The sequence below is a fragment of the Nanorana parkeri genome, unplaced genomic scaffold (genome assembly GCF_000935625.1).
Source record: "Nanorana parkeri isolate BGI_ZX_2015 unplaced genomic scaffold, ASM93562v1 scaffold548, whole genome shotgun sequence".
NCBI lineage: Eukaryota > Metazoa > Chordata > Amphibia > Anura > Dicroglossidae > Nanorana > Nanorana parkeri.
This window is the reverse complement of record NW_017306816.1, coordinates 121,203-146,616: the sequence shown is the minus strand read 5'-3', so window position 1 is coordinate 146,616 and position 25,414 is coordinate 121,203. Positions and strand designations below refer to the sequence as shown.

At 42.4% G+C, this 25,414-nt stretch overlaps 1 protein-coding gene across 1 annotated transcript; it reads right to left on the bottom strand.

The window, feature by feature from the left end:
• Positions 1-592: 592 nt before the first annotated feature.
• Positions 593-24,358, bottom strand: LOC108791367 (collagen alpha-1(XXIV) chain-like). Its single transcript, XM_018561843.1, has 13 exons — positions 24,353-24,358; positions 23,915-24,079; positions 21,457-21,510; positions 19,739-19,846; positions 15,890-15,997; positions 12,903-13,010; positions 12,496-12,549; positions 9,818-9,880; positions 9,262-9,315; positions 5,322-5,357; positions 2,519-2,554; positions 1,882-1,916; positions 593-623 (listed from the first exon to the last, which is right to left on the bottom strand). The coding sequence occupies exons 1-13, from the start codon at positions 24,356-24,358 to the stop codon at positions 593-595; spliced, it is 858 nt and encodes a 285-aa protein (XP_018417345.1).
• Positions 24,359-25,414: the final 1,056 nt, after the last annotated feature.

Genomic DNA, 25,414 nt, shown 5'->3' with positions numbered 1-25,414 from the left:
AAACTTAAAGCAGAACTCTAGTCAAAAATAACAATATAAAAATTAAATAACAAAAAGCAGCTTTTGCTTCAATATTCAGCTTCAAACTAGAGATTTCTCCCCTGCAGTGATTTTCGTCTTATATTCCCAGTCTAACAGCCAGTATTATTATAACATAATTTCTCTAAACCCAGGTCGTCCTGGACCCGTCTTCAATCTGTGACTAGACAGTGAAAGGAGAAGTAGCACAGTGACAAGCTCATCTCTCTCTGTCAATGCTCTGTCATGCTGATAGGAGCCTTCTGCTCCTATCAGCATGCTGCATGTCAGCACATGAACCGATATGCTGCTTGTACTGCTTCTTGCTCTCACACTCCAGGTCTGCTGCACAGGGACTGCAACAGGCTAAGACCAGGACAAGTTCAGGGACTTACACTGCGTACATTTAATGGTGCATTAATGATTACAGAGCTGCTTTCATTTATATATGTGTCTGAGATCGGTGAGGAAGAACACAGCTACAAACATTCTACAGGTAAACTGGAAGAAGACATGATGTATTCAGTATTTCTTTATTCAAATTTATGTTTTGATGTTTAGCGGTCTTTTAAACTTACAGATCGTCCTGGAGCACCCGGTGGACCCTAAAACAAGATAAGATATATGATCAAGGAAAGAATACGTATCAGAATTTAATTATTATCTAATAATAATAGTAAACAGCTTCCATATCTGGCCTTCAGTAATGACAAATGTTCAAAGTCTGACTACAGCCAATGCTTTTACCAGAGCAGAGAAAGATTAGGACCAACTCAGGTTATTTTGTTGTTGTCTGTGTCCTGCTGGGGAGATTTCCCTTCACTTCCTGTCCTAGAGAGACAAGTAAGATGAAATGTGAGGGGAATCTTCCCTCTCAGAGAGCTGTTATGGAAAAGGTGACTTTGTCCCTTTCTATGCTGGTGAATATACCGGGATTGCATTTCAGCTCAAGCCACCTAAGCCATGGCCTAGAGCGCCACTGCCACTGGGTTTTGCTACCCAGGCCTCTCGATCCCGTGCCCTGACTACTACTGTTATTTGTTTATAGGCTCTATAGCGAGATTGACGCCTTCAAATGCATTATTAGTGCAGCGTCACCAACTGTTGCTATTAATGACCATAATCACCACCACTGCAGCGCCAGGTCTTTCCTTCTAGGCCCAGCCAACTCCCAATGTGAACAGTGTACACTATAGCGCTAGGGAGAGCGGTGGGGCATTCTTTCCAGGAAGTTGGCTGCGTGTGTTGGTGGATTAGGTTCCCTACGGAATGGCCTTTCTGACTGAGGTTGGTGACATCTGCTGTAGAGAAAGAACTAAAATTCTGTCTTAGGTGACATGCTTCTGGCTGTTTCAGTATTGCACTAACACTTAATATACACAGTCAGAATTTCGTACAAATCTTCATGCAAAAAAAATCTCATCAGAACAAAATCGATAACGCCGACAAATGTAATTCAAAATTTCGCTCAATTTTAACATTTGGGTTTGGGAGGAACGGAGTTTACCAAAAGAAAAAACACATTCATTCTGGTTTCATCATTCGAGAAAAATGTTGTTGGTGTCTCTGTGGACATGTTCATGATCTTGCTATTGTTATAATACTGTAAATCTTGGTGAATTACTTTGTAATGTGTCCAGGGGGTGCCACAAGGTAGCAGGCGTAGAGAGAGAGAAAAAAAGTATAAATCTGGCCCTGGAATCTACCCAGTGGGGACACAATGGGATTTTCCGGCTCTATTTGTCCTAGTGAACCAGGACCCACTCTGTCATTTTCAGAAGGAGGCCATCTTTCCTTCAGCACAGGTTTCCTTCAAAGTGAAGATCAAACTAAAAATCACATGACTCTGGGACAAAATCTTACCTGCCACCCCCCCATTCCAGCTGCGGTTTGAGAGTCTTTATTCAAACCAAAGAGAGTTACAATGTAACTGGACGTGATGTTTTATTAGACCCCTTTCAGACGGGCTGGTCAGAAGGGGATGTACGTATATCCCCTCCTGATCGGAGCGGTATGGATCGGATGTCACTGTTGTAATGGAGGAAAAAAATTAAATGACTGGACCCCTTGTTGATCTATGAGAAATCGGATGTAAACAGACACGTCAGATTACCTACCTCCGATCTGGCACAATCAGGTCCGTTGAAACAGAACACTGATCAGTTTGTTTTTCCGGACCTGGCCGGAGTCGGGGGTAACCAAGTGTAAACGGACTACCCTCCATTTAGATCCAGCTGCCCAAAGATTAGCATTTGGCATCAAATCGGGTCCGCCTGAAAAACTGACAGTCGGACACGCGTGAAAAACTGACAGCGTGAAAGGTGCCTTAGGCCACAAGTTTCATGGTGTTAGTTCTTTGTGCAGCCCCACAGCACCTAAGAAGATTTAATGTTTTGCATTCCAAGACAAGTCTGGTGGCTTGTTGGGAGACTATACAAACAGCTCTTAGCATGCTGATCATTAGCTATATGATGCCCATTATATGGTACACTGTACTTACAGGAGGGCCTGGTTGTCCTCTTAGTCCTTGAGGTCCCTAAAAAGACAGACAGAAAACAAACATAATAATCAGCATTTGAAATGTGCATACTGTATGTAGTAAATGCATTTTTGATTACAATAGGTGTATTGTAACATTAAGCTGAACATAGGCAGATTGGGCAGCCCGAAAACTCACAATTTTTGACTGGTGACAGGTGTGTAAAATTGCATCTGCTTTTACCATCCATAGGCATTCGGAATGCACAGCAAATGCTCGCAATGTGCAAGGGGCAGCAGGAGCAGATAGACCAATACTTCAAAACACCAAAGCTGCCCTCATTTGACCTTTGATCCCGGCTGTTTAACATCCAAGAGCATGAATAGCAGCCAAAAAAGTCAGAGGAAGCCCATGCATATGATTGATTATTGACAAATAGTGTCTTAAAAAGCTGTCCCAGACTAAGGTCAAATCTTTACAAAGCTAAGAACCCGTTTCATGGACCACTATGGACTAATCATAAAAAAATCTACAATAAAGGTTATAAATAGTCTTGCAAGAAAACTTTAACAGAGCTTTGGCCCCACAAAATTATTTTATTATTAAAAAATCTTTCCTAGCAGAATTGGCCAAGTAATTGGCACAAATATTATGTGAGACAGAAGCAGAGCTAAAAGAAGTGGACACAAAATCTTAACAGGTCCTTCTCATATCTCATATAACATTCAGATGTTTAAAGCAAACTTGTAACTTGCCCATTAGGGGCAAAGTAACAGGTTACCTATCTTATGCCACCCCACCACATCATTCACCTATTAGAGTCCCACCACCATATCTTGTAGAAAGTGCCTGCTGCACACCATACAGCTTTGTTACCAGTGAAGGTAAGATTGGTGCTCGAAGTGACCAACTCGGATGGTGTAATGCAGAACCTCCAAAACGTGCTGGTGACCTATCTTCACACCAGGGGCGGACTGACCCATTGGGCAGTAGGGCGCTGCCCGAGGGCCAGTGACCAGCACGGGGCCCGTGGCCAGTCATCTGTCCTGTATCAGGCGGCAGAGGTGGCTCTCTAATTGGGCGGTCGCCTATGGCCTGGCGGCCGCCTAACTCCCCTCTGTATCCTCACCTAAGAAGTGAGCGAGCGCCGGTATGTGTTCTCTCACTTTCCGATTTATAGAGCCGACCTGTGACAGTTTCATTGTCACAGGTCGGCTCAGATTATGAGGTTGAGTGATTTTTTACTCACCTCATAGTTCTCCTTTAATGCCAGACCTCTGTCACATATAACCCATGCCATGCCACCCATACTGTGTGATAGGAAAGCAGGATTTATTGCGTTCTTTACTACTGAACTGTGCGTTCCTTACATCTGACCTCTGCACTCTGTGCGCTCCTTACATCTGACATCTGCACTCTGTGCGCTCACATCTGACCTCTGCACTCTGTGCGTTCCTTACATCTGACCTCTGCTCTGTGCGTACCTTACTTCTGACCTCTGCACTCTCTGCGTACCTTACTTCTGACCTCTGCACTCTCTGCATACCTTACTTCTGACCTCTGCTCTCTGTGCGTTCCTTACATCTGACCTCTGTGCGTTCCTTACATCTGACCTCTGTGCGTTCCTTACATCTGACCTCTGCACTCTGTGCATTTCACATCTGACCTCTGTGCATTACAATTAATAACTGACCTCTGCACTCGATGCATTCCTTACATATGACCTCTGCACTCTATGCGCTCCTTAGATCTGACCTCTGCACTCTGTCCGCTCCTTAGATCTGACCTCTGCACTCTGTCCGCTCCTCAGATCTGACCTCTGCACTCTGTCCGCTCCTTAGATCTGACCTCTGCACTCTGTCCGCTCCTTAGATCTGACCTCTGCACTCTGTCCGCTCCTTAGATCTGACCTCTGCACTCTGTCCGCTCCTTAGATCTGACCTCTGCACTCTGTCCGCTCCTTAGATCTGACCTCTGCACTCTGTGCGCTCCTTAGATCTGACCTCTGCACTCTGTGCGTTCCTTAGATCTGACCTCTGCACTCTGTGCGTTCCTTAGATCTGACCTCTGCACTCTGTGCGTTCCTTAGAGCTCCAAGATCCATGATGCATTGCAAGACTTTTGCATATGCATGGCTCCCACGGTAAGATGCATGGTGGGATTTGTAGTTTTACCACAGCTTCACACCACCACCATATTTTTCACCTATTGGAGCCCCACCACCACATCATTCACCTATTGGAACCCCATGAAATGCCCAGTGCTTCCAGGTATGGGGAAGCACTCCTGAATATGAGTGACACTCTATCCCCTGCCTCTCATGATACGGTGCTTGGTGCTTGAGCAGCTAACCGCCAGGCTCAAATACTGGGGAAGGTCCCTAGCCCTGAGTAAGCATTAGCCAGACTAACCAGAATTTGTACAGCTACCATCATGTTCCCACAATTTTAGTTCCTTCACGCAATGCCTCAGTAATGTAGGGCAGCAGAGTGGCATAGTGGTTAGCGCTTCTGCCTTGCAGCACTGGGGGTCCCCGGTTCCAATCCCGGCCAGGTCACTACCGCCAGTTTGTATATTCTCCCTGTGGGCTTGCGTGGGTTTCCTCCGGGTACCCCTTCCTCCTCCAAAGACATGCTGGAAGGTTAATTGGCTGTTCTCTAAGTGGGCCCTGCAGTTGTATGCATGTGAGATAGGGACCTTAGATTGTAAGCTCCTTGAGGGCAGGGACTGATGTAAATGTGCAACTATGTAAAGCGCTGCGTAAATTGTCAGCGCTATATAAATACCTGTAATAAATAAAATAAATATTAATCTGTTGTCTTACCATTTCCCCCCTGGAGCCCTTGTCGCCACGATTTCCCTAAAATAAATAAAAAAAAATATTATAATTCTTTAAAAACAAAGACTATTTATTATGTGTTCACTACAGATTACTTGCATGGACTCTTGGAAGACAGATGTTATTATCAACTGCAGCAACTGTATTTCTCCTATTAAAGCTACTCAGAGCTTTAAAATTGCATCCAGATTGAGCAGGTATATTAAAAAGCCCTTCCAAGCAATACATAAAACCAATGAGTGAGCTTTTAATGTATTCCTGTACCCCGTTGTGCTAAAATCAGAGTCCACTTAGTTTACCCTAATCCGAGTTCTTTATGAACCCAATGCATCCACAGTACACAACAACCACCCCACAGGGTCAGAAGGAGTCTACTTCTTGAAGCACGTGCTATGCAACTTTCTGTCTGCGTCTTTAATCACCAATCACCTTTGAATTTCCATGGCATGTTTGATTGGTGGTTAACATTAAGGTAATTCTATCACCTTCTCTATCCAGTTTCTATATATCTAGCAAAGAGGGTGTTTCAGCATCACTCGAATGTATGTGCCAGGATCACCAACAAATGGGAAATGGGTGAACTGGTGTCATTCCTCAATGCCACGATGAAAAATAGAATTATGGAACAGATAGGCTATGTTCATGTATGTATCAGGCTCACGTTTATATATGTACGACGTACTGAGCTGGCCAGCTGGAAGCACTTTTGTAGCTCCGTACGACGTACGTCCTTGGCACCGAAAGGGTTAAAATCAAAAGGATTTTAAACTATTTTAAATACTGATCAAATCACTTACAATAGAAGGTGCTTCTTGATGTTTTATTGCTTTATCTTTCTGCAGAATCAGTTGGTCTCTTGAGCAAAGGCCCTGATATCCTGTTTTAGGGTCACTCCTTTACCTTGCAGGGTCCTATAGAGTCACCCATGTGTGTGATAGTAAGCTGTGTGTGTGTCTTCACAAACAGAGACACAACAAGGTAAGCTGCAACCCTGCTGCCCACTCCTGTTTCTAAGCCAGGGTGTCAAACTCAGTTTAATCGTGGGCCGCATCAACATTATGGTTGCCCTCAAAGGTATCTGTAAGACTATATAAATGTATCTAATCTTTATCACAATTGCCTCGGCATTCAATTATCACTGGTTTTAGTAATAACTTAATACCTAGATCTGAAATTAGAAGTCTAGGAAATGGCCTGGTGGGCCGGATTCGGTCCCTGGGCCTTGAGTTTGACACATGTGCTCTAAGCTAATAAATAAACAACTGCTATAGACTGATCTGTCCCCTATGATCTTGTACTGGACAGGAAGTTCAGGAAAGCCAAGCTGAGAGAGTTGGAACTGTTCTGAAACATGATGACTGTAGGTGCTTGGGCAAAAATGTAATCAAATTGCTGGGCAATGTATATTTGTTTAATCTGAACTAGGGATGCACCGATACCACTTTTTTTAAGACCGAGTACGAGTACCGATACTTTTGATCAAGTACTCGCAGATACCAATTACCGATACTTTTTCTTAAAGGGACAGGTCAATTTTTTTCTAAAGCAATACAAACTAATGCTTTAAGGTCACTTTCTTAATATTATGATTAATGAGATGACGAGGGAGCCTGACGCCGGCTTCCCGGCCAATCAGAATGCTGGGCGCTGCGTCATTACACGCTACCCAGCTTCCTGATTGGCCGGGAAGTCGGCTCCATGCTCTCTCATCACAAGTGACGAGAGAGCATGGAGCCGTTTCCTGGCCAATCAGGAAACCGGGCAGTGTGTAATGATGCGCTGCCCGGCTTTCTGATACCGGAAGTACTCGTGCTAGGTATCGGAGCATTTGGGCGAGTACGAGTACTCACCCAAATATTCGGTATCGGCACCGATACCGATACTAGTATCGGTGCATCCCTAATCTGAACTCATAGTTGATACAAAAAAAGTTTGAGTGTTTAATAATTAACTTTAAGTGCAAGTGTACATTTAACAACAGACTATGAATGTGTATAAGCCTGATGTGTAAATTTAGTAAAATAATAATTTCATCAGCATTGTGAAGGAATATGTATGTAACGCATTTTAAATAAAATATTACTTTTATTCCATCTTTGCACCATCATATAATCTATCCAGAAGCGCAGTAGTCTACCACAGGTGAAAAATATCAATAGCAATGTGTGAATCTGAAACTACTGGGAAACATCTCGGAATATCTGAACAGCAACTATTGTGATGGAAGACATGAGTATGTTTAGGCTGCGCTCTCTGGGTGAGATACTGTGCCAAATAGGCACGCTCTGTACTTAGCTACTGAAATATTCCACATTATCAGGGAAACACTCAATATTGTATATACACAATTATGTGTATACACAGACATGTATTGTCCTCCTTGCTATATTACTTTATCATAATAGAATCTTGTTTAACATTTTAAGCATTCCGCACTTGAAATATTTGGGTTTATTCTGAAATAAAACATGTTTGCTGCAATAAATTGTTTAAAGCTGAATTCCAGACAAACAGCAAAAAGGCACAAAAAAAATGAGATACATATTGATTTGTATTTCTGTCTATCCAGTCCTGACATTTACACAACTCTTTCACACAGCACGGTTATAAATTGAAGTGCCTCACTCCGTTTAACAGTCCAGATGCATCCTAATTCAATATGGGGTTGAGGGAGCAGTATAGAAATAGTCAATGTGTTTTGGGGACTATCGAAGGGCAAACTTATATCAGAACTGTAATGGCTTGAAATTGGATACAGTTTTGTCCAGTGTGTGAAAATGCAGTGGCGTCACAAGGGGGGTGTGGCCCGCACCCGGACGCCACCATTGGAGCAGTGACACCAAAATTAGTTGACAGTCATTTTGGTGTCACCCCCTCTGAAAAGTCAGGCACTTGGTCATTGACCGAGAGCACGAAAGTGTCAGGAGAGAGGAGGGGAGCCAGCTGCATACCTCATCTTGGCGGGTGAACGTCCCCTCCTCTCTCTGCCAGCGTCCATCACCAAGATGGCTGCCGGCAGGCGTCAATAAGATGACCGCACATGCGCGATGACGTCATTGTGCACACGCGTGGCGACGTCACGGCAGGGCGACACCTGGCCTCGGGATGCCACTGTGAGAATGCACAGAGCTCTTTAGTGGCTGAGTTGGCTACAATTGAACGGAGTGCGACACTTCAATTCACAATCCTGCGATTTGACTGCACTAAGCAATGAGACGATGGAGATCCTGCGGAATGTACAAGCTGCTTGTCTGGTAGTCCGATCACCTATATCGACTTTCACATCTTAATTGACCAGCCACACCGATAGGACAAACCTTGCAGGTCCAGCACTCTTTTTCTACTTCTTTCCATTACTCTCACACAGAACAGTCAGGTGGATGACACCACATACAGTTAAATAATACAGCAGGGTCCTCTCTTAACTTTCATTGGACATAGAACAGAGCAGCAGCAGCAGACTGATGATATCATCCCTCTGCTCATTCTGCTCTCTCCTCTTTTCAGCATGTTCCTTGTTAACACATTTGCATGCGGCACATCTGATTGGTTGTCAGGGGATTGCTAGAAGCTTATATCAAATCGAACTTAGGTTCTTACATTAGTTGCATTTATAAGAAATTCACAGAGTGAATACAGAGCTGCATTTCTGTGTGTCTTTTATATCTGAGTTTGGCTTTTACAAAAAAGGAAATGGTAACTATTTTATATTAAAACACATTAATAGTTTACTTTCTATACCTGTGCACAGTGAGAATTTAAAGGACTGTCAATTCTTCCAGTGTGGGTTAGAAAAAAAAGTAAAAGCAGGGCCGTGATTAATGGCAAAGAAACGACACAGTAAGATCCAATATCATATTCTTATAACTGCATGCTACCCACATTTATATGGAATACAGATAATGCTGGATAGTGCGATACTCACCAGATTACCTGTAGGTCCAATTATACCACCAGGGCCTCTTGGACCTCTGTTCCCCTGTACAAAATCCAAAAAAATACATCAAAATAATAAACCAATAAGAGATAAGTGAATATACATTCTAAGCTTTCATATCCAAGTCCTCAATGTTATCAGGTAACCTGCAAACAAGATGTGCAGGATTCTACAGATCTCCTGCATTCCGCCTCCCTTGTCAACTCCTCCCATACTCTTTACCCCAACCTGTCCATCTATCTCCCACTGCCTTTAGGCGATCCCTTAAGACTCTTCTCTTCAGGGAAGCCTATCCCACCTAAACCTAACCACGGAACCATCACATTCTCAAACAATTTATCTCCACACAGCTACCTCCTCAGGTATCACTGGCCCCTCCCTCTTAGATTGCAAGCCCTCAGGGGCATGGCCCTCCTTACCATCTTGTCTTGAATTGTATTGTGATTGTAATATCTTCCTTATATTGTAAAACGCTGCGCAAACTGTTGGCGCTCTATAAATCCTGTATAATAATGCAGAAGGAGAAATAATATGTTCCACTTACAATTTGCCCTGAAGGACCTTTGGGACCAATAATGCCAACTAGACCGATGTCACCATCTGGGCCCTGAAAATATGAGTCATAAAGTTCCATGAATATAAAATTAAACACACAAAACTTCATATACAGAAGAAATAAGAAGCAGTATAAACATTCCTAATGACACGGCTTCACTGCTTGGAGGAGAAATTGCCCAAAGCGAACAAACAGAATTCTTGTTTCATTTTGTGATAAGATGGAATGTGAAATCTCGTTGCTTGCTACTGGCATTGCTCAAAAAGAAAAAGCAAGACAATCAGCCGAGAGGTCCTGACCGTGATTTAATATGCACGCAGTGATTGGCCACGGTCTCAATGGTAAGCCAACATCTACGGCAAGCTATTGTCTTGTAAAGTCTTTTTAGACAAACATGTGAAAGTGCGTTATGTACTTTGTGTTTGAAAAGCCGACGTATGTTGGTTGAGGTTGCCGTATAAGATTTCAGAGAATATGCCCTCTGTGACTTTAACGGGGCAATAACTTTTTTGGGCCTAGTTCCTTCCCCACAGCTTTTCCCATTCGCTCAGTCTACCCGTAACCATAACCTTTTATATGTATGCCCTGTATGTCCCACCCTTAAAGAAGAACTCCTTTTATTAACCCTTGCAGTGAGGCAACCCCATGCACTGCAAGCGTTAACTGCTCTTTGTGTCTAGGGGGAAAATACAAAAGTTATACTGACCCGATCCTTGGAGTCAGCTTGCTCTAAGGTCGGTCATTTTAGCCTTGGTCCCCCTCCGCTTGAGTCATTCTATTCTATACACAGTGTATAGGACGCGGAGGGACATACCATGGCTGCAGAGGAGACAGGCTGGAGCGAGCGCTGTCACAGCCGGCCATCTCTGAAGATCAGGCGAGTACAACTTTGTTATTTTCCTCCCTAGACCAAAACGAGCAGTTAACCCTTGCAGTGCAGGGGTAGCCCAAACGCAAGGGTTAATAAAAGTTTTGCCCAGAGTTTTGCTTTAAGTGGTGTCTTATGGTGGGGAAAATGAAGACTCTATAGTGGACTGGTGTATTTTTTTGCTCATTAACATACAAGCATTGATAAACTCAACTGCAAAGTCTACACGAGGACATCCTTGTAACATTTACATGCACATGCATCATGTATTCCCATATCGAATACCTTGTACAGTATTATAACTACTTGTTTAATACAGGTTATATCTCTGTTCTTGATGACTGCACTTTGTAAATGCTGCAATTTTTCAGTTTTTCCTTGATCTCTTTTGAAATCTTTTAATAATAAAAACTCAATAACAAAGGATCTGATTGAAAAAATATGAAACCGTGAAAGCGATTAGCTCAAAAAGTAATCTTTTCTGTGTGTTAAAGCTTATGTGAAATTTGTGATTACAAAGCAGGCTATCACATCTGATCTACTTCTATGTATTTGGAACGACCCTTTAAATTGTAAGAAAAAGCTGCCATTCACCCTAAAAAAATAGTTTTATCTTGAGGTCCCGTGACTGCAAGAGCTCCCCTACAATCCCTCTTCTGTATGGTTGAAAAAAAAGCCAGTGCCATGATATAGAGGGTGCTGCAGTCCAAATAGCTTTGACTGGGCGGGGGCGTGTCAGCTTGGTGCATTACAGCTAGATAGGGGCATGTAATTCAAGCGGACTATGAAATGACAGGCACACCATGTGACGGCATTGCATCCTGTGGGTCTAACATGAAGATAAAGCGACACAAACTGACCACACTTAGCAATAATACAGTATACAAGTAAAAGGAACTAGTTTACTGATTATGAGGGACAGAGGAATGTAGTGTCAAAGTATTTCTATTATTAGTTACATGCACTTAAATGTTTTAAAACCTTGTTTCTTTGTTTGTACATGTGTACATAGAAGCAGCCATATTTGCTCATTACATATGAAGTCTCTGCTTCCTATTTTTTCGTGCAGCACAATGGCTGTACCGTACTGTTCATAAAGGTGGCCATACACTTTACAACCATCGCAAGACTTTAGTCTTGCGATGGTTGTAATTTAAAAAACGTACGATCTGGCCATCTTGGACAGGCAGATCGTAATTGCGATCATCGAAAGCCTGCCCCCCTGAGGGGCGGGCTTCCGATGACCGCAATGCTGAACGGGCAGTGTGCGCGTGTGCACACCGGCCCGTTCGGCATTTGTCTCCCAAGCATCATTCAAACCAGCTTAAAATCGTAACATTTTCGGCTGGTTTTCTAGCATGCTCCTTAGACAAAAGACGTGCGACCGTACAGTAGAAACGGTCGCACGTCTTCATTCGCACGATTCTTGTACGATCGCGGGATTTCCCGCGATTCCCGTACGAGAATCGTGCAGTGTATGGGCACCTTTACTCTCAATTTTGGATTCATTCAGGTCTGACTCATGTAAAACCATGTACTCCCTATTTGGCTGACATAATTGGACTGATTTACTAAAAGCATTAGAACTCTTCACTTAGGTGTGACTGTGAATATTCACTTTGATTATCCAATCAGGTGAAAAACATCTGTACTGTATAAGCAATGAAGCGGCTAAGTGATGATGTGATAAGATGTAGAAAAGTCTGTTTTTGGGGCTTATTGCAAAATCAGTAAAAAAAATTTGATCGATAAAAAAGCACTGGAAACAAGCCAAGCACAAAGTGATATTTAGCCATACCTTTGGTCCTGGAAAACCTTGAAAACCCATCAAGCCTTGGTCACCGTCTTCTCCCTATAAAACCACAATTTTTCACATTTAAGTATAGTGATATCATTAATATTTTTTGCATGTGTAAAGGCTTGCTTAAGTCCCCAGCCTAAAAGCACTAGCAACCTGAACGAGTCTTTACACTTTCATGTTTTACTTAAGTCCAAACAGAATGTGGTCCAGTTATCTACGACTGTGGCACTCTCATCACTCTACTGTATTATGAACCTTGTCCCAAGGACCTACCCGGGCTCACCTGTTCATAAGGAGTTGCCTTAATCTTTAAACTACAACACCTATAAAGATGAGGGCCCTAGAGCTCCGCCAACACTTGTCCATATTAATAATACTGTAACAGTCAAATAAGCTACACTTACAGGAAGACCCTTCAAGCCAGGCTCGCTCTTCTGCCCTTGATCCCCTTGAGCTCCAGGGAGACCTCTTGAGCCTGGCTTTCCTGGATGACCACGCAGTCCATGCTCACCCTGAAAAGGTAAGAAGGAAGGAGATATATTTTCTTGTGTTTAAACTTTATTCACAAAGTTTGTGAAAGTACACAAAACAGCAAGCCATGAAAATAGTAAGCAGACAAGCATACTCTGTCCATTGGGATATTATTATTATTACATAGTATTTATATAGCGCCAACAGTTTGCGCAGCGCTTTACAATGTAAGGAAGACATTACAATACAATTCAAAACAGGATGGTAAGGAGGTCCCTGCCCCTGAGGGCTTACAATCTGAAAGAGGAGGGGGAAATGATACATGAGGAGGTAGCTGTGTGGCCATGAAAATAGTTAGCAGACAAGCATACTCTGTCCATTGGGATATGACAATGGTGTGCACATCCCAGAATAAATGCATGGAAGAAGTGAAAGAATAACTCTGTTCTCCTCATGTAAGGCAAGGTGTGGTTATACATGAAGCATAGGCACTCATGTGTATGACTAGAAATAAAGATAGAGGGAGCATCAAATGTAAATATTAGCAGATTAAGCCATGTTAGGACCTGTGTTGATGGCCTTTGGGCTCTATGGCATCAGTTTGACATCAGTATAATATGCCTCTGAGATCATTTAGAATTCATTGACAGTTGCAGTTGACCAGTAGTTGACCTCCTTTTGACTTGCATTTGACCTGCTTCAAGTGGGCTTTGCATAGACTTGTATGGAAATGCAAAATGTTCTAGATGAGAACAAAAGACCATCAACACAGGCACTCATCTCAATGGACCCAAAGGCCTGCACACTAGGTTGCTGTAATGATTAAATATTAAGGGGACAGCTACCAGCTATATCTGGTACCTCATTTATAGCACATAAATTAAACGAGACCTGTAGTAAAGTAGTAAGGGCATTACCACTTGCTAACTACCCTCTGTGAAAATACTAGTTTCCCTGGCTGTAATATTGATGCAAAGACTTCAGTACGCCTTGAATCAATGGGGTTGATTTAGTAGAGCAATTAGAGTGTGTTCACTTTCAAAAGTGAATTTTTGCTTAGCTCACTAAATGTGGCAAAAAAATGCTTTGTTAAGAAAACATACTTATGTGTAAAGAACATAAGAAAAACAGGATTTTTGCTTGCACATGATTGGATGACTAAAGTCAACAAAGCTTTGCGTCATCTACTAAACTAAGTGAAAATTCACCTTGCAAAGTGAAAAATCCCTTTGCAAGTCAACAGCCTATACCGCTTTAGCAAACCAACCCCATTAACTCAGAACAACCACGCAGATCAGGTTTTCTGACTTCACTCAGACTTTTCTGATCTGCATACTCGCTACAGGTCGATGACTGAGAAAGTACTGAAGCCAAAGACTGCCAGGCAGCTAGCGTTTTCAGGTGGAGGACAGCAATAGCAGCCCCATTTTTCTCTTAGCACAGGTTTCCGTAAACGCTTTAACATTGGGAATCAGATATAAATGAGGAGGTTGCTGTAAGTGAAAAACACCACTGTATATAAGAAATATTAATGGTCATCGTTGGTCTTCATGGTTAAAGCCCAATTCCGGAAACCTTCTTTTGTAGACCTTTCACACCATGCATGATTTTTAGCTCTTCCTTTGTTTTTTCTATACCTGTATTGTCCGGCATAAACTACGTTTGGCTGCTTTATAAATTTATTTATTTGTTACACATTCCCATTCCAAGGTATAACTTAAAAACATATGTCAAAATCACTGCTTCCATTTAACTTGCTCTTTTCTGAAAACTCCATAGCTGAATTTTCCTCTATTTTGCAAGGAGGCTGGGGAGTTATGTTCACCAAAAGTAACCCTGTACAGTGCTGGCAGATCTCAGGATCAGTTGTAAACTAGATATGAACTTTGAACAAAAGGGTTAAACTCTGAAACAAAGTGTTAAAGATCTAGAAGCTTGGCTTATGCATTGTATGACTTTGATTAGAGTAGTTTGCAGTCTGCCCAAAGACCTGCTTCATGGAAACATCTAAAAGGTAAGAAATAATTTTTTACATTATTTTTAGATACGCTGTATCTAAAAGCAGATAGCAGGTATAGTGTTTTTTTTTACATTTGACTGTAAGAGTGGAAATACACTTTAACCGTCCTTGATTGTGACAGATTAAGTGTCGGGGACTACCATGTACCTTCCTGATGCACAGGTTCCTTCCACTGACAACAAGAGTTGTTACAAAAGTTACAGTTTATTTAATGGAGAACTATGGGGTCAGTGTTTTTCCCCATAGTTCTCCTTAGGGTAACGGGAGGACACAAACTAGCGTCCTCCCGTTACCCTAAGCTCAGTATACCAGAGACGTCGCAGCCGGAGCGCATCCCGACTTAGATGACGGGATCTGCCCAGCTGCGTGAGTGACAGCTGGCTCTGCCTATCTAGAGGCAGAGCCAGCTGTACCCGCCCCCTCCCCCGTCCGTTCCGCCAGTCAGCGCTGGCAGATCGGAGCGGGGAGAGGGGAATCGAGCCCCTCCCCCTGTCACGGCAGAGAGCCGTGACAGGATGGAGAGGTGAGCGAACCCGGTATGTGTTCGCTCACCTCCCGATCTACTGAGCCGACCTGTGACAGTCTCATTGTCACAGGTCGGCTAGAACTATGAGGCGAGTGAAAAGCACTCACCTCATAGTTCTCCTTTAACTGAAACTGTATGTCCTCATTCACACGGACGTGCACAGCCATACAGCGTGCAGATCAGAGCAGAGACATGCTCGGGAGGGACAGGTACTGTGTGTAGCAGCACGCACTGGGATACAGACAGTGCTAATGCAATCATTAAACGGACACTGACACATTACAATCCTGGTAATTGGAAATCAAAGGATCAATATAATACCAATGTAATCTTGTACCCCGCAGATGAAATATACATGCAGAATATTTTATTACCTTAGGTCCTGGTGCCCCTGTGCTGCCTGAGATGCCAAAGGTGCCTTTTTCCCCCTGTCGACCAGGTAATCCAGCAAGTCCAGGAAGCCCTTGACTACCCTTTTCACCCTGCAGAAATGAATGTTCAGAAACACGATTGGTTACTTAAACTGAATGATGCCCAATCATGACACCATAATGTACAGTATATCCTGGTAAACGTGCAGTTCTTAGCTGTGATCACAAATGTCTGATACAGATCAGTCTCTGCTGCAGGCTCTCACTTTGTGACCTGCTTTAAAGTTACAGTATTGCAGTCTGATCACTGCCTGCAGCAGACTGATTACATCATCTCAGTCTAGGCAAAGTCACTGGACTGGAGTTGAACGCCTGCTTTTTAATAACAATAGGTAGAGCTTTTCTGAAAAATGATGGTGTTATTGTGCAGACATCTCAACTCTCCCGGATGTTCCGGGAGTCTCCAGCCATTAGATAGAAAAAGTTTCTCCAAAAAAGGTTTACTCTGCTTTATCTAGCAGATAAAACCTTTCCGTGCTGTGTTTTTTTTCTTTTCTGACATCGGGGCCGCTATCTGCTACTGCATTTCAATATGCAATAGCAGACTAGCTATTGCACCCCACAACTGCTGCTGTCATCAGCAGAGGTGGACCTGAAGTTCTCCATCAGGTCCACTTCTGCTGACTGACAGCAGCAGAGGGCGGGTGCAATAGCCAGCTTGCTATTGGCTATTGCAAATTGAAATAGCCAATAGCAATCTAGCTATTAGTTCCTATGCTGTTTTTTTTTTCCTGACGGCCTTCCCTGAAATGAGAAGGGCACCTCACTGAAATGACTTATTTCAGGTTGGGATCCTTGTATTGTGGCGTGTCATAAATGTGTCCATGCAAATTTGTAGTTGCTGAAAGGTCGACTTTAGTGCGAACTGGACAGAGATGATGCAAAATAACAGTACTGATCACTGAGCCGCCATGCTGCCTGCAGTGTTTCTAAAGCGGAGGTAGAGGGTGGACACAGACGCCTCTGCTCTTTTTAACTCAGAACAGAACTGAACTCAACTACTGTGACTGAATGACTAAAGTCAACTCAAACACTTCTTGAAAATTTGAATTAGAAATAGTCATATGGAGCAACAGCATACAGCTGCATGTCTCGTACAGATGTGCTGGCAAAGCTGTTAATACAACTCAGGTTTCCCTTTTATTTTTCAAAAGCTCCAGTTTGGGATTAATTTGGCCTTGTAAGGCTCGCGTTGCAACAAACAATGAAATGGACAGGAAGAAGAAAAAGTAAAAAACTTTTTCCGATCGTATATTTTTTTTATGGCTACATCAAACAAGTAAAACATTAAAGAAGACTCAAATGTATCTGATATTGTTATATACGCATAACATATGAACGACCTACGTCAGTGTATAGAGACAATAAACTCACGCTAAGCAAAAGCATGTTTTTATGTCTCTAGTTACAGTCAAGGATGTAAAGATTAAATAGACATTTCACAGCTCTTGTAACAGATATTAGAAGGATAAGATTTGCTACTTCATTTCCTTTCAGAAATACTCAAAAACAATATGGGGATGAGGGTGGATGCCCCGGGTTGGTTCAGCCCGTAGGTTGAACAAAGAAAATATAGGCGTGTATACCCGACATAAATTAGATAGAGACTGGGAACTGTCATTATAGTCTCTTTACCAATCAATGCTTCCACTACTGAGTGCTGGGGTCTTCAAAGGGCCGCACAGCAAATTCTAAGGGGCCACATATGGTCCTTGGGTCTCAGGATGGGCATCAGGGACCTAACATAACCCTACGGTGATCTAAGAAAACCCCAACAACCCTCCCTATTAAAATAAAAAGAAGAAAAGCTGTTTTTTGGTCATTGTGGATATTTTTACATTTCTGGGTCATTTGATATTTTTAAAAATATCTCGAAATAATTCCAGAATAAAAAGTGTTAGGAACGTCTGGCCTTAACACTTAAAGTAGCACTAAATGCTATTTGTTTTTTACCTTAATGCATTCTCTGCATTATGGTAAAAAACGCCCCACTACCTTTGCATGCCCCCCCACCTCCAAACACTTACCTACACGCCATGTTCACAGCCGCCGGCTACCAGACGATCTGTGCTGCGTCCTGAAGTTCCAGGTTGAGAGGAGGGATTCCAAGCCTACAGAGAGTAGGGCAGCGATAGGCTGCTGCACCTATCAAGATAATGTGAGGAGGGAGGAGGCAGGAACAGGGGCGTGGCTTGTCGAGTGCAGTGTGTGTCAATGGACGCACACAGCACAGCTCATTCCCGGCCGGGAGTGCGCACGCACGGGTGTCTCCTTTGCAACCAGAGGGGAGGGGGCTGCGGTACATCAGTTTAAAAAAAATATATGAAATGACCCCCCCAAAAAAACCAGCTACACAGTACAAGTGGATCTCCTCTGGAGGATAAAAAAAAGAGGGTTTAATATAACTTTAAACCCACGTACAGCCAACTTAAAATTTTACCTAAACCCTAAAATTAACCTTTTACACCTAACCTCCCAGGTAACACTTACAGTTAACCTCTAATCTAATCTGAAAATTTAACACTTAGCTAGACTCTAACACTTACCCAAAAAATGTATGATCAATGACTATTCAGGAAAATGGTGCCTCTTTAAATTGCCACCTACAGGTATAGGCCTACTTTGCCCAAAGATATATCCAGCCCTATCCTAACACTAGTCCCTAACCTAACACTATTTTAGCCTTTGAATGCTTCATACATAACCTTCTCCTAACACTGAACTAACCTTAATGTGTGTCGAAACCCCAAAATGTGATACATTGTCCCTTTGTTTTTTTCCTGGTGAACCTGGCAGTAACGCACTTCAAGTCCTAGGATGACAACACATACTCAATGTTGTATATCAATGGAAGACCACTGTTGTCACCATAGGTTGCTTACTTCTAATTTGAACTATAGAGGAGGTGTTCTGTAATTCTCAAAAATGAACAAAACCCTGTGACAAACCTATGCAGTTGTATTTTACAGCACTGATATCTTGGTGGCAACACAAATTGATGCCAGACCAAATATTCAGTGCAATAGATAAGGGTGAAAGGGCATCAAAGATACTGATTGATCTGTAATTATAATTTGAAGCAAACACGTGCTTAGCTCATGCAAGTCTGACCTGGAGGTCACACCAACCTGTTCTTTGCTACCCTTCCATATTTCCGGGTATGGGCATCATGTAACTCACCCGCTCCTTCTGACATGACAGTGTTTGCCATTGGCAATAATTTGCTCAGTCACCCAGTACTGTTAGATGAGGGCAAAGTGAGAGTCTAAGCCCGATGTAAGCTTCATATCATGATTTGGAACTTACACAGGGCTTCCTCTCCTCACTCCCAATGGCCAAACAATGCAGAGGCAGAGTAAAGGGAAGGGGAGTATAAGCTGCTATTGGGGCTTGCATGGGCAAAGCACATGTTCACTTTAACAATTCAATCTTGAGCTGCAAAGCTTGTCATTATGCAAATGAGCCTATCTTTTAAACCAAAAAGCCTGTTTTGCCGAAGGATCGTGTGCAGTCAGTGTCAGCCATGTTGTGTGCTCTGCATCATCATGACTGCCGCATGAAGCACAACCAAGAAATATCCTATTGGTTTAAAAAGGAGCAGAACTAACCACACACAACTCCACAGAATTGTTAAAGACACAAAAACCCAAAACAAATATGCTTTTTAATTGAAATGATGGTTATGTTTCTGAGATTATTTTATGATTCTGCTATTTCATCAGTTTAGATGCAATCAGGGTTTATCAGATTGGTCCACTTTATACACACATGTCACTAGGTATGAATACTCACAGGTAGTCCAGGTTTTCCAGGTAGTCCAGGTTTTCCAGGGAATCCGATCACAGAGTCAGAGCCAGGGAAACCTTCTGCACCCCTCAGTCCTGGTGGACCTTGTTTTCCCTAAATACAAATGTATCATCTTAACAAAAAGAGAGAGTAGATCTCTGTAGCAAAACAAAGTTTAAGCTTTAGATACACTTTAACCACTTGCTGTCCGGAGCATTGTCTTACTATTTGCGCACATTACATTTTTGGCTAGAAAACAGCTTCAAACCCCCAAACAATGATATATGTTCTGAAAGCTGAGGCCCTGTAGAATAAAAGAAATGCAAGTTGCAATTTTTTATTTCGCACAGTATTTGCGCAAATGTTTATCAAACCAGTATTTTTAGAATAAAATAAACTAAATAAAAATTTAGTGCACAGAAACAGAATATAATACCCAATTATTTGGTAAAATACGAAAGATGGGGTGACGTCGGGTAAATAGATACCAAACATGTCAAAAAACTTCAATACCCAAAATTTCCCATAGGGAAAACTTTAAACGCTTTTACCGCTCATCAGTTTAGTGCTAACAGTGATTAATGGCTCTAGAACCATTGCTCTCACTCCGACATTTGCGGCGATATGTAACATGTGTAGCGCAATTTTCGTTTTTCCGCATTTAGGTGCACTGATGCGTGCACCTAATGTCACCTAGGGACCCCAAAGAAGCTGAGGAAGCAGACATCTGCTTCCCCAGCTTCTTCTCCTGGCTCTAAGAGCCGGAGAATGTAAATAGTGACACCGAAAGTGATGTGTATTACAGTCCAGTGATCAGAGGAGAGATCAGCGACTGGAAGCCGCTGAATCTCTCTCGATCTTTGCGCCTAGTCGGTCCCGGGCGTACCCCGGGGACACCTTTTAGATTTTTATTTGGAGCAGGCAACCTGGCCATGTTCATGTTACAGCAGGGGCAGGCAACTTTGGCATTCCAGCTGTTGTGGAACTACAAGTTCAATGAGGCATTGCAAGACTTACAGGCATGGCTCCCAGAGACAGAGGCTTGATGGAAATTGCAGTTTCCCCCACACCTGGAGTGCCTACCTCTTAATATGGTCAGGAAGGTAGCCTTTAAGTTATGGGAACATGTACCAAATATAAAGTAGGTGTTATCTCAATTTGGCTGGAAAATTTTAAATACACTGTAAACATTCAATGATCTGTGGTTGAGCAATTGACTATTAGCTGTGTCTTGGGCTGCAAGATAGCCCTCTTTGGTAACTACCCATGTTATCCAATGCTGCTGTGGAACACTATGTGGCACCAATGATTTGTAGTTGCACAGACTATATCCAGCTAACACAGGAAATCTGTAGCCAGCTACAAATCACAGAAAATAATCAGAGAGCCTTTGCTACAAAATCACTGATCTGACAAAGACGAGAGAGCATTACATCCTGTAGGAAGTCGTCTACCTGCTTCCCAAAGGCTTCTGCTGGTGGACCTGCCCATATAAGATGAAAGAATGTACTAATAATCATACAGATAAATCACATGCACTTTGGAGGCTGCTGGAAAAGTCTATGAAGCAGAGAACATCTGGCTTTAATATAACATCTTCCTGCTGGGACTGCGCACAGCCTTGTGGTATCACAGCTGATAATAAATGGGGGATCAAGCATGGATGAATGCAAATGAATCTAAAGCTCGGACATCTTCTACTGTAAAATACCAAAGCTACTTACGGGAATTCCAGGCTTGCCAGGTGGCCCTCTCACTCCTAACTTTCCCTTAATGCCCTGAAATATAAATGTTTATAAAGTTAAGTCAACCAAAGATTCACACCTTATAAATCATACGAAAAGGCTCAACACGGAAGAGAGCACTCTGTACAGAGTAAGAGGGACTGAAGTCAATTGGTGGCAAGTAAACTATAAAATAACGTACTGTAGCTATAGAGTGCCAAAGTATTAAAGGCTCAGTAAAAGGATTTCTATGGTCAGAAAAGAAAAACAAATATGTATTTTTATATTGAATTTCCATAAGTTCTATCCATCTCCTAAAAACCATATCCATCTAGAACAGGGGTGTCATACTCAATGTCATCACGGGTTACATAGTTACATAGTATTTGAGGTTGAATAAAGACATAAGTCCATCAAGTCCAACCTGTTGTGTGTGTGTATAGGTCCATGAGTGTTCTCATTCTTAAGAGTACCTGTCCCCTTATACATTTCGGTCTCTCAGGAAGTCATCCAAAAGCTTCTTAAATGATTCCAGATGAATTGCGGAAATTAACGCTTGAGGCAGTGAGTTCCAGACCCTAACCGCGCAAACTGAGAAGAACCCCCTTCGCCCCTTGTGTTCAAATTTTTTTTCTACCAGTTTGAGGTGGTGTCCTCTAGTCGTTGTTACGGAATTAATCTCAAAGAGTTTGTTGCTAATGTTGCTATGACTATGGAACATTTTGTACATGAAAATCATGTCCCCCCTTAATCTCCTTACTTCCAACGTAAACATGTTTAAATTTAGTAGCCGTGTCTCATAGCTCTGGTCCTCCATCCCCTTTATTAGTTTGGTCGCCCTCCGCTGGACTTTCTCCAGTTAAGGGTTGCATGAGCATTATGTTTGCCCTCAAAAGGGACAGTTGTAACTGTAAGATTATATATTTGTATCTACTCATTATCATATTAAATAATTGCCTCTGCATTCGATTATTACTGGTTTTAGTAATAACTTAATAACTAGCCCTGAAAGTAGAAGCCTAGGAAAAATAATGCCAATTAGTGTAATAGTGCAGCCTCTCAGGGGGCTGTACAGGTTCTATGTTGGGCTCTGCGGACTCTCAGGTGGGTTGTGCACAGTACCAGGTGGGCTATGTGGTGTCTATGGTGGGCTGTGGGGACTCAGGTGGCTGTGCAGGTTCTATGGTGGGCTGTGCAGACTCTCAGGTGGCTGTGCAGGTTCCTTGGTGGGCTGTACGGACTCTCAGGTGGCTGTGCAGGTTCTATGGTGGGCTGTGCGGCCTCTCAGGTGGCTGTGTGGTATCTATGCTGGGCTGTGCGGATTCTCAGGTGGATTGTGCGGGGTCTAAGCTGGGCTGTGTGGTCTCCCAGGTGGCTGTACAGGGTCTATGTTGGGATGTACAGACTCTCAAATGGGCTCTGTGGGGTTTATACTGGGCTGTGCGGGTCTATAGGTGGCTGTGCGTGTTTAATGGTGGGCTGTCCTTACTCTTAGGTGGCTGTGTGGGCACTGTCCTGGGCGGTGCGGGGCCTATGCTGGGTCTATGCTGGGCTGTGCGGTCTCACCAGTCAAAAACAACTCTAATATGTATTCCTATTACAATGCTGATGTTATAACAGGAGAGGATATGCTTGGACTTTACAACTTATTTAAAGTAGATGCTGGTAAGGTTTAGTCATCTATTGCCCTGAAGCCCCACTCACTGTTGGGTTTTTAATTATGTATTACACAGCAAGATTGTTGAGACTCTTTTTGCAGCAACAGACGATGTGAGAGTTGATTATTTGGGCAGCAAAGACAAACTATGGCAGATCTCAACAATGGAATTTCCAGGATGTATAATAATATACTTACCAGTCCTGAAATAGAAAGAGTCTGCATTCGTTTTCAGTTTCAGACCTCTTATGCTCTTATTTTACCTTTCATTAGAAAGATTTAATCTCACTTCCTGTCCTTGAGACAACACGAAGTTAAAGGAAATCTACCCCTAGGATGGAAAATTCACTCTTGTAAGAGTGATCATGGGAAAAAGGTGTCTCCACTGAGGCTTTATCACCAATCCTTGTTTCCACGACAACCCAAAATGTTCAAAATCCAATTGTCTCAGGGACAGAAAGTGAGGTAATATCTTCTGAACAGGGGCACACACAGCAAAACAAACTTTACAGGGGGTAAACCCTTTTGCTATCCAAAACAAACATAAAACATTTTTGGCTGGAGTAACACTTAAAACATTTACCTGTTCCAACTTAAATACAAATTCAACTTAAGAACAAACCTACAGTCCCTATCTTGTTCGTAACCCAGGGACTGCCTGTATTACAACTGTGTTCCTGGGTATAGTTATCCTTTAAAGGGTGTAAAAGGGAGTACGAGTGGCTGCCACTGCTGACTGTTCCTTATGTCTTGCTCATTCAATGTTTGTAGCCGGAGCAACTTCTGTACTTTCTGACTTACTAACGAAGACAAAGCATGCAGTTCATGAGTTCTGACTTTACTGGCGGCATGCTTGTTCTCGATCAGTAATTTATACAGTACTGTAGTCAATGGCAGCCAGGCAAGTAGGATTTTCAGCATCAGGACAGCAATGGTGGTCTTTGCGCAGACATGCACATAACAGTCCTGCAGGGATGGGTGATGAAAACCATAAGAGCTGAAATACTTACCTCTCCTGATAAAAAAACATTCCCTTTTGTGTTGGCCTTGTGTCCAAAAGACTAGACATTTATTTGGTCACCTGATCTCTGCTGAAATAAAGTTCAGATTGGCTAATTTTACTTTTCAGCAGAGATCACATGGCCAAATTCCTAGGCTTTTAGTCTCAAGACCGGTAAAGGAGGGAAGATGATGCTTCATTTTCATTAGGAAAGGTACTCAACCCCTTCCATTACTTACATCCATCCCAGCTAGACTATTAGCATTCCTATACATTAAAATTTGTGTATAGATCTGACTTTGGGGTGGACATGTAGTCCATGAAGTCACTTCTGTTGTTAATTAGATTTAAGGTAATATTTCACAATTTCTCAAATGATACTGTGCACGATCCCAGCATGTAGGAATTCCTGGAAACCATAATGTGTATCATGTGTCTAACGACGCAAAGGTGTCATTAGATCAAATTTTTACAGGGAGGTTTTATTTTACAGTTTTATTTCAGAAATAGTATGATGTCATCGTTCCATTAGGGTGCTTTGGAAGGTTATTGATCATCAAGACATAGAAAACCCTAAGTAGATCCCACATGAAAATGAGGTGATAAGTCTACTTTACCGCTCCTTTAACCACTTGCTGCCCGGCGCAATTTCTTACATTTGCACACACATGATAAAATCTGAATTTTTGGCTAAAAAACAGCTTCAGATCCCCAAACAATGATATATAAAGCAGAGGCCCTGTAGAATAAAAAGATGCTAGTTGCAATTTTTTATGTCACACAGTATTTGCGCAAATGCTTATCAAACAAGTATTTTTAGGATAAAATACACTAAAATAAAATTTAGTGCACAGAAACAGAATGTAATACCCAATTTTTTGGTCAAATATAAGAGACGGGGTCACGCTGGGTAAATAGATATCAAACATGTGAAGCCTTAAAATTGCATGCGTCCTTGAAACCGCAAAAAACTACAATAACAAAAATAGGCGACGCTTTTACGGCTCATTAGTTTAGTGCTAAAAGTGATTGATGGGCCCAGAATTATTGCTCTCACTCGACGCATGCAAAGATATGCAACATGACTCCCTCCTCATCTCCTCAACATAGGGGTAAGATGTTCTATAGTCCACAGAAGAGATCTGGGCAGGGCTGACAGCACTGCTGGAGATTTCAGTGCAGCTGTATTGTCAGCCTATACAGGAAGTCAGGAGTTGACTGGAGTAACTGTTTTTTAAATATCAGTTTTAATGCATTTTTAAGGGATAAAACACGGAGTAAATTGAATGTATTGGAGATTT

What these genes read in the sequence shown, in the direction of transcription:
- LOC108791367 (XM_018561843.1), bottom strand. An exon ending in TGCATGCTTTGTCTTCGTTA is followed by an intron (nt 21,511 to 23,914) that starts GTAAGTCAGAAA and finishes TTTATATTTCAG; the next exon opens with GGCATTAAGGGAAAGTTAGG. An exon ending in GAGGACAACCAGGCCCTCCT is followed by an intron (nt 1,917 to 2,518) that starts GTAAGTACAGTG and finishes GTTTGAATAAAG; the next exon opens with ACTCTCAAACCGCAGCTGGA.